The sequence below is a fragment of the Paramisgurnus dabryanus genome, chromosome 22 (genome assembly GCF_030506205.2).
Source record: "Paramisgurnus dabryanus chromosome 22, PD_genome_1.1, whole genome shotgun sequence".
Taxonomy (NCBI): Eukaryota; Metazoa; Chordata; class Actinopteri; order Cypriniformes; family Cobitidae; genus Paramisgurnus; species Paramisgurnus dabryanus.
This window is the reverse complement of record NC_133358.1, coordinates 17179301-17188811: the sequence shown is the minus strand read 5'-3', so window position 1 is coordinate 17188811 and position 9511 is coordinate 17179301. Positions and strand designations below refer to the sequence as shown.

Genomic DNA, 9511 nt, shown 5'->3' with positions numbered 1-9511 from the left:
TCATGTGGCTTATATATATAAATTTGAATATTACACAAATAAATAAATGCAATGTTTAATTTCCTGTGACAGGTTGAAACTGTTGCAATAGTTACATAGGACAAAAGCTTGTATTTTTACCAGCAACAATGTGCGGCGGTCTTAAAAGCCAAAGATGACTTTATATAATATGCAATGCATTTCAATAAAAAAATCTGCTGTGTTTTGAAAATATCGCTTCCAAAATGAAGCAGTGCCTCTTTGCGTTTCAGTTCATTTTGCGTATTCAGAAAATTAATTAAGGATGTAAAAGGAGTCTGTATGCTTAGCTTGGCCGAGACAATCCCGTCGAGCAGGCTTTAAAGTGCACCCGCCTAGAAACTTGGCTCTTCTCTCGGGCCTGCATGCTTGTGTTTATGCAGCGCTTGTTTAAACATTTGAGGAGCACATGTACAGATGAATGATAGCAGCGGGCTTCATCAAGAAGTTACGATGTTCAAACTTGCAGGGGGGTCATTCTGACGCTCGTGTCAACAAGACTGAATCCAAGCGGCTTGATCAGTAAATACTGTGAAGCTGGAAGACGGCTTTTTGGAAGACGCACACTTGTTTCTGCGAAACGGTTGATGGGCCAACACATTTATGCGAAGTCGTTTTTCACCAGAGAGATCATGCCAAATGTGACAATTAAAAAACATTTTTTTTTACTTTTTTTTTACTTACGTGTAGATGATTTGACGTCACCTGCTACACTATCACATGGTCTTATATGCAATACTGCATAATGGACACAATGAAAGCCAGCAATCGAGCGAGAATTACAAGAAAGGGATGCCTGTGTCGGAGCTAAGTAGTGGCAAGGTCAATGATTTGATTTGATTCGCTTGTGCATCACATCTATAGCAGTTCGGCTTATCAACAAATTCACAGTTAAGGTATAAAACCCCTAACTTAAACACCTGACATCATATCCTGAAAATAGCAAGGCTGGTGAATGCTGAACCTATGGTAAAAGCATCAAGCATGCATTCATGTGCCAATGACAGACAACAGACAAAGCCACATGAAGCTATATTTGTGAGGATCTTGCGAAACACTCAGGATTGTATATCACGCGTGGCCATGGAAACTGGATAATCTGCCCACTCCTAGCGTTTGTCTTTGCTCGGCCTGCAAAGATGGACTGGCGCATAAAAGCAACCTGGAAGTTTCCATGCACCCCACCCGCTCGGAGACCGGGACCCGTGCCACTCCACATTGAGTTGTGTGGGACGATATTTACCTTATTCTCCATGCCAAAATCCTCCTGTGTTTTTTCTTCTTCTCTGTTCACATTCGTATTTTTACTTATATTGCTGTCTGATCAGAGTTTCCAGTGTTCTGCTATCTTCTCTCTTGAAGGGCGGGGCTTCCTCCTAGCCCCTCCCTGAATGTAAGCATGGCAGATGCTTCAAACGTGCCCTGCCAAATTTAAGCAGCAGCAATTGGTCCTGGACTGCGTAGGGGTTTTAGTTTGCCAAAGCTTAATCACGTTCACATTTATTTACCAGATTTAGCCGTTGTGCTCTTGATTGTGAGTTTTTCAGGCTGATGTGAATATAAACAGTACACATGGCCAGCTTCATGTAAGTGATCTGATTTTGCACTCTTTTAAATATAACCAGGTTTACCCTTGTATGTTTGACGGGAAAGCTAAACTATTACTGTTGTCTGAGCAACACAATGATTACTTCAACAAAGACGTGTGTACTAAAAAAAAGACATTTTGTGTATTCATAGACTTTTTTTATGACAGCCTAATGGGCCATAGAGTAAATGTGAACTCTATGAAGTGTGGATCATACGGACGTGCCTTACATTTGGCAAGAACACTTTAGTATGCATTTGTAATATTTGCTCTTCACAACAGTGAAAGGATTTGGATAGATCATGTACTGCAATAAAATATCATGTCTGTTATATTTTGCGAGACGAGGTGAACCTCATCCAATTGCTAAAAAACACATGCTGAGATTTAAAAAAACTAAATAACAAGATGTCAAATCCAATAGACTGAGAAATATGCGACTGTTGAGAGTCGCAACATGATTTATAACCCTGTCAGCTGCAGGGTTATTGGACGCAGGATATCTTGCACATTGTCTTAGTCCACACAAAACAATTACAGATCAAAAATACTGCTTTCAAACTTGGATAACTAGAACTGTCTTTACAATGATATAGTCTTAAACATAAAGCTTAATACTGCCACCTTATGACGACTTTGTTTCTAAACAACATCACCTTAAAGGGATAGTTCACCCAAAAATGAACTATCCCTTTAAGAATAAAAGGATGCATACAGAGGATGCAGACAATATTTATAAGGTTAAACATTTGCTACCTTGCATGTGAAAACCCAACTAAAGTCATTTTTAGTGACTTGTTTCTGCATAAAGTCCTCCTACAAAAACATTATGAGACAATATAACTTTGATATCTTTAATATTGACTGAGTAAGGTCATGTCAAAGATGGAAATTAAATAAAAAAACAATAATTAAAATCAAACTTTGATGCTCCAAATCTCATCATTAGAATATAGGACTTTGGATTTTAAAAAACAAGTTTACATAAATTTACAAAATTATTTGTAAAGGCTTTAAAATAATTTGTTATTTTAACTTAAAGACTGAATTATATTTATGCATTCCCCAGACACTTTTATTTTATAAGTGACTTACAATGCATTTAATCTATTAATTTTTAACACTATGTGCGTTCCCTGTGACTGAACTCATGACCCTTGCACTGGTAACCCCATGCTTTACCAATTAAGCTATACAGGAACACAGGATTTATTTATTTTAACTGGGTTTATCGGTCCAATAACCCGAGGGGGAGCAAGGAAATTTTATCTAAGGTATTCTTTTCTTTATAATTTGTGCAAGGTTCATGCAGACCCTTATAATAAAAAATCATTAGCTTTTGTGTATTTCGTTTCATATTTCATAAGCTTATCATCAACCCAGTTCAAATAATGTGCACACAGTGACCATGTTATATAATCTGAATAAAATATATAGCACTTGTGTTGTAAGCAAACTGCAAACAAATGATAAGCAGGAATTTTGTTTGATATGTATCATCTAAATAAATAATTGAGAAATACATATAAGCATACACATTCCTATTTTTTGTGCAGACAAAGAACTGTTGCATGAAATATTACATACATATCCTTTAATATAACAGATGAAAATTCACATCATTATAGATATGCAAAATAATGTGTCACTTCCGAGGTGCAGCTGCGTGATATGAAGCCATGACATACAATTTGATATTGTAAGACTGAAAATATGCATTCAATAAATGTCATGTACTGTTTGAGCAAAACGTAACAATTCATGATGTTCACAGGTCAAGCCAGAGCACTAAGTCCCAATATCTATCTCATGATACAAAAAGTCTCTTTTTGAAGTAATGGAAAGCTAAGTAAGTGGCGCCCCCTAGCAATCCAACTAACAAAGTGGCACCAACAAATGTTGGAGCTTTTCTCTTCGCCACCCTGAATGCAGTGGGAAGCACGGCGGATATGAGGATGTTATTGACTTGTCCGAGCACCCTGCGGAAGGTGGGCCGGTTCAGGACACGCTCGTAATACGTCTCCAGGTTGACCCGGATCCCATTGCCCCAGTATCGGCGGGACAAACCCAGGAACTTGAGTCGGTGAAGAGTGACAGCGAGAGAGACGTCAGCAATACTAAAGAACTCTCCACAGAGCCAAGTCTGTTGATTTCCCTCTTCTAGAAAGACAAAGCAAATATTTAATTATTTTGTTTTTAATATTTATTATTAAGTTATATTCAATACCATTCTGTATTTCTCTCACCTGGTGTCTCCTCAATCCTCCTTTGCAGCTCTGTCTCTACCTGATCCAGAACATTCTCTAGTTCATCCAAGAGTTTCTTCAGATATTTCATATTATCATGGTCAAACAATTTACTCTAGACAAATCCAAAATAAGTGTTTCATTCAAGTGAATCAGTTGTTTGTATTGTAAATAAACATTTCATGTAAATTAAATGCACACACTCAAAAGGAAAAACAATCTTATTACCACAAGGTCTTGGCAACATCTCCTGTACTCTACTGCACAGATGCCCAAAGCAGATGAATAATTTAAATTAAATCAATAAACGAATTCCTACTTACCTTTAAGCGTCTCTGTTTTGCTATGTAAGCATCTTTAAGGTCAGGATTCTCTGCTGCTAGTTTCTTTAGCTCAGATTCTGTGTTTCCAATCTGTGCTATACATGTATAAGACAGAACGTATATTACACCCCTTAACTAAGAAAACTATTATAAGGGAATGTATTTATGCATTCAATCCCTGTGCCTTACTGCGTATGCGGGTGGAGGCATAAGCCGGGATGTGGGAGTCCACGGTGATCTCTGGATGAAGGATGCACCCATGGGTGTAGGCGTCCATTTGAAGGGAGTCCAGCAGTTCCCTGTAATGCTGTACTCTATGGTAATAAATGCTCTCCTCCTCTGGGATCAGTTTTGTGGTGTTCTCTATTGCAGACATGGAGAAACCACAAAAAACCTTTCAGGGATATCAAGTGATGTGTGGAAACAATGATACATACAGTATGTAAGGAAGCTTAATCAGGTTAAACTCACCCTTTCTACAAGTCTCATACTATCCAGCATATTATGTGAAGTTTAAGCTCAAAATACCATAGAGATAATTTATAATAACATGTTAAAATTGCCACTTTTTAGGTGTGAGCAAAAATGTGGCGTTTTGGGTGTGTCCTTTAAAATACAAATAAGCTGATGAAATGCAAACACTGATCGCCATAATGGTGGTTTGTTGGAATTAAAACTCAATTGTGCTGTCAATTATTTTCCCTCTCTCTCTTTATCTGCACTAAATGGCAGTGCCGTGGTTGGATGGTGCTAATTAAGGGGCAGTATTATTATAATAAGATCCCCTACTGGCATCACAAGGGGAGCCAAATTCCAATGACCAGAATTTTCAGATTTTCATTAGGGATGCACGATATATCGGCCGACATATCGTTATGTACTGCCGATAACTGCTTATTTTTAATATTATCGGTTATCGGTCTGATAGCAAAATTAGGCCGATAAATGAAAGCCGATAAATGATGGATTATTTCAGTTTGTTGAACCACTTCACTTGCTCATTGCTGACCATGTGGAGTTTTGATTGGTGCTTTCTGTGACATAGCACTAAGATGACACGTGTTGCGGGCTCAAGAAGAGTATGCTAGTCTAGTGCAAAGACAAGATGTCCGCGGTCTGGGAGTTTTTCATTGTGAAATTAATATGAACATTTATCGGCCTATATATATATCGGTTTTCGGCTCCCAAATATAAAGAGTTATTGGTTATCGGTATTGGCCAAAATTTCCATATCTGTGCATCCCTAATTTTCATGATATGTCCTATTTAAAAAGGTTGCACAGACAATGCCATAAAAAATTTCATTACAGGGTATGTTTAACAGCCTTCATTAGATTTCCTCACTGTTGGTGTTTTTGACAGAGCGCTCTGAACCAGTAGCTGCTGGTGGGGTCCAGATTTAGGCGTCTAGCCACTGCCTGAGTCAAGTGATCAGCAATTTATATTTTGCTGTTGTTGTTATTTATCAGAACTTAACAGAATTTGTCTCCAGTCCTATTCAAAGTTATATTCATGAACCAAGTCTTTTAAAACTGGTAACTTTGATTTGGTTGTTGTTGTTTTTGTGTTTTTGTTCAAAGGCCTTTACGTTTCATATCTTAAGTTTATATTTGTATACATTTTATTTATCAGAACTTTAATATATTTTGATTTTCCTCTGTTCTGTTGTGACAATAAAAGAAACAAGTTTCTTTTTCAAATGCATTATAATATTATTTTAGTTAAAACTCATAAATAACTACAAATAACTAATGTTAGGGGAATCTGTTAATGTTTAGTTGCGCGTTTCTGAAAAAAAAAAAAAACGGCCGATATATCGGAATATCAGATTTTAAAGCCAACAAACATTTGTATCGGTATGGGCCTTCAAAATCCTTTATCGGTCGGGCTCTAGAATCTACTGTACTCCATCAATGCATGCAATTCTGTAATGAAAATATAGTACAGTATATACAGCAGCCAGTAACCATAAGTATTTACCATCACAGAAGTTCTGTTCCAAATAGTCCATGATTTGTGTGGGATCGCATATGACATTATCATTGTGAACCAGCACAGGAACTTCTCCAGTCGGGTTCAGACGCATGAACCAGGGCTCATTGTGTTCACTCAGAGGCAGACTCACGTCATATTCCTCACAATGAAGGCCTTTCTCAGCTATTGCCAGTCTCACCTATGATAGAAGCACAATGTTTTAATGGTTTGGATGATTCATAATATTCCAGCCAGGCTTGGACTCATTTTATACAATACAACTTTAATATGCCATGCTCCAGTGTTTTGTTTTCAATTATCTATTATCTATCTATCTATCTATCTATCTATCTATCTATCTATCTATCTATCTATCTATCTATCTATCTATCTATCTATCTATCTATCTATCTATCTATCTATCATAATGATATGTAGTGCATATTTTATTGCATTTCTATATTTGTTACAATACACTTATGCATATTGTAATGCGTATACAGTAGCTACAGTCCATCGCCTGCACATTTTATATCATTCAATATTAATAAATATGCCATTATTAATAATTAACACACAGGCTGTCAAACCGAAAATAGCATTACAATAACAGTGTTCATGCACCCAACATTGTACCCTTGGGCTGTCCACGCCTCTCCTGTATTTGTGTGATCATTACTTACCTTCTGTGAGCTGAATGACTGCGTCCAATGATATAATATCAGTTTCGACTCTTTGTTTTGTGTGCTTCTTATGACCTCGCCGCTTTCTTGTGGCCCTACATCGTTTTTAATAAGGGTTTCAAGCGATTCACCGATGTTTTCCACCGCCATTTTATCAATCACTGGCTGTGTTTCAAAAGCTAGCATATGATAACATTTTTCGGAGGTTTGCAGCTTTTGGGCATTCACCGTCGGTTATTCGATTGCACCTACTGTATGATGCTCAAGACACTGTTGGTGATTGGATGTTGTCTAAGTAGAAAGCTCATTGGGTTTTAAAGCACAGCCACAGCCCAGCCTCCAGCTGTGGTACCCAACTTCTTAAAGGACACGCGACCACATTCACAATCATTGTGAAAAACATTAGTGAATGTAAATAATATATGATTTCGCATTTTCCACCCAATTTAAATAAAATAGAAATAGTAAATTCATAGCGCTTTCAGAATCATTTGAAAACAAATAAAGCCTCGTTTATCTTACCTAACTGTACCGTATTAGGCTATATGTCATAAATAATTATACTAGTATTTAATGTTGTTTTCGAAAAGGCCTTTTTCATTATGCAGATAATATAGTGGAAGTAGTTGCTTGAAAGCTGAGGTGCAATTTTTTAATTAACCAACAGATGTCTCTGTCGACTATTTTCTCTTCATATCAACATAGGTGACAAATACTTTTTATGAAGTTTTAATCGTTTATGATTTTTTTTCCAAAAATGCAGTTTAGACTAACAATAGAAACTAATTTTCAATAAACAATAGAAAAATTGTCTCAAAGACATGACATTATCATGTGACACTATATGACCTATATTAATATTGTATTGAGGGTATGACTTTGCAGACTAGTATACTTCATTAAACATTTTATTATACTATTCATTATATATTATTTCTTAAAGAAACAGACATTTTATGTTACTGTAGATATAAAAGTATAGGTATAAAAGGTAGGCTATGCAAGTATATAACCAGGTTGTAATAAAAAAGTTTTTATGTTGACAGAAACAGCCTTAAATAAATCTATCTACTTTGAGCTTTTTCATAAATAATGCTGTTTTCGACAACGTGCCAAATTCACCTGTCTATTGCGCTTTATGAATCAAGCTGCACTGCCATTTAAAGAATGCCATGTTTCCACTAGCAGCACATATTTCAAAGGGCCCGGAGCACGAGCACTCTCAGTTTTTCTTTATAATGCTCACAACAACGTGAAAAACCTTTGAAAATATTATCGTCACTTACAGACAATAGCAAATAAACGAAGAAATTAAGGAATGAAAGAAAAAAGTGGAATGCAAATTTAGAAAATTACAGGTCACTAAATAAGTAAGAAAGCGTTTTCAAAGCTTTAAAACAATGTAATCAATGAAAAGTATTGCTCAAATTATCATATAAAGCTAAAAATAAAGGTCTAGAACATTCAATCTAAATTTAGCGAGGAACAAAATATATTAATTACAAAAAAATCAGTTTAGATTGATCATAATTAACAAATTAGCACTACAACCATTTAATACGTTTATTATAAATTTAAATTCGAATAAATCTTAAAATATATTTAGTTCAGCAACGTCAAAGTGGGCGGAGCCATGGCCATGACGCAAGAGCATTGGCAGCGTCTCTCAAAGTTGCGCAGCTGTGGTGCCGTGTCTGCCTGCGCAGCGCCTGCGAGTGAAACGCAGCGGCTACAGCGTGCGCGGCTCCGGGTAATGATGTGCTAAGCCTGCCTCCTCATTCATACCCCCACAACCCAACCAAAAACATCAAACAACACTCCCGTTGCGAGCTATTCTCCCTGTTTTCATCGTTGCTACGCAACTCCGCTGGAAACAAAAACGGTTTAATGAAAGAGAAAGAGAAGAAGCACCTCACGATTGTTTTTATTTTCATCCCATTCTGAATGACGGGCGGACGGTTCGACTTCGACGATGGTGGCACTTATTGCGGCGGATGGGAGGACGGCAAAGCCCACGGACACGGCATCTGCACGGGACCCAAGGGTCAGGGCGAGTATGCCGGGTCCTGGTCCCACGGCTTTGAGATAGTGGGGGTTTACACCTGGCCCAGCGGGAACACGTACCAGGGCTACTGGTCGCAGGGTAAACGGCACGGGCTGGGAGTCGAGACCAAGGGAAAATGGATGTATCGTGGGGAGTGGAGTCACGGGTTCAAGGGTCGCTATGGGGTCCGGCAGAGCACCAATACACCTGCCAGATACGATGGGACGTGGAGTAATGGATTGCAGGATGGCTATGGGGTCGAAACGTATGGGGATGGTGGTAAGTGTTGTTTACAAGTCTGACATTTATGTTTGGACCAACTGTCAGGTCACAGGCCATTGCCATTGGGTCTAAATAAAAGTCTTGTTGGAAAATACACTTCTGGTGATGAAGGATTATTTTGTGGTTTAGTGTAAATGCACACCATAATTCAAACAACCTCGTGCCAATGTACTCTATTCATGTAATTCATACCATTGCAATCTGATCCAGTATTTACCTACCTTTTGCATTTCACAGTAGATTCCCAAAGGGCCACACTGATTTAGAGATCTGTGTCAGATGTCTTTGTGACTGTGGTTGAAGTTCTGGTTTGGGATTATGGTGACATTTATGAGCAGTAATCCTAAAACTAA

The 9511-nt window shown here is 37.7% G+C and overlaps 2 protein-coding genes across 2 annotated transcripts in view; one reads left to right on the top strand and one right to left on the bottom strand.

Moving 5' to 3' along the window:
• Nucleotides 1–3183: 3183 nt before the first annotated feature.
• On the bottom strand, nt 3184–7171 carry gdap1 (ganglioside induced differentiation associated protein 1). Its single transcript, XM_065295036.1, has 6 exons — nt 6833–7171; nt 6156–6348; nt 4365–4538; nt 4176–4270; nt 3853–3967; nt 3184–3766 (listed from the first exon to the last, which is right to left on the bottom strand). Exons 1-6 carry the CDS (start codon nt 7016–7018, stop codon nt 3414–3416), a joined length of 1116 nt encoding a protein of 371 aa, XP_065151108.1. The 5' UTR covers nt 7019–7171; the 3' UTR covers nt 3184–3413.
• A 1341-nt stretch (nt 7172–8512) lies between these two features.
• jph1a (junctophilin 1a) overlaps nt 8513–9511 on the top strand; it is a 38389-nt gene continuing 37390 nt past the window's right edge. Inside the window, exon 1 of the mRNA XM_065294984.1 lies at nt 8513–9155. Coding sequence (XP_065151056.1) covers nt 8777–9155 — 379 coding nt within the window. The 5' untranslated portion in view covers nt 8513–8776. The remainder of the gene's footprint in view (nt 9156–9511) is intronic.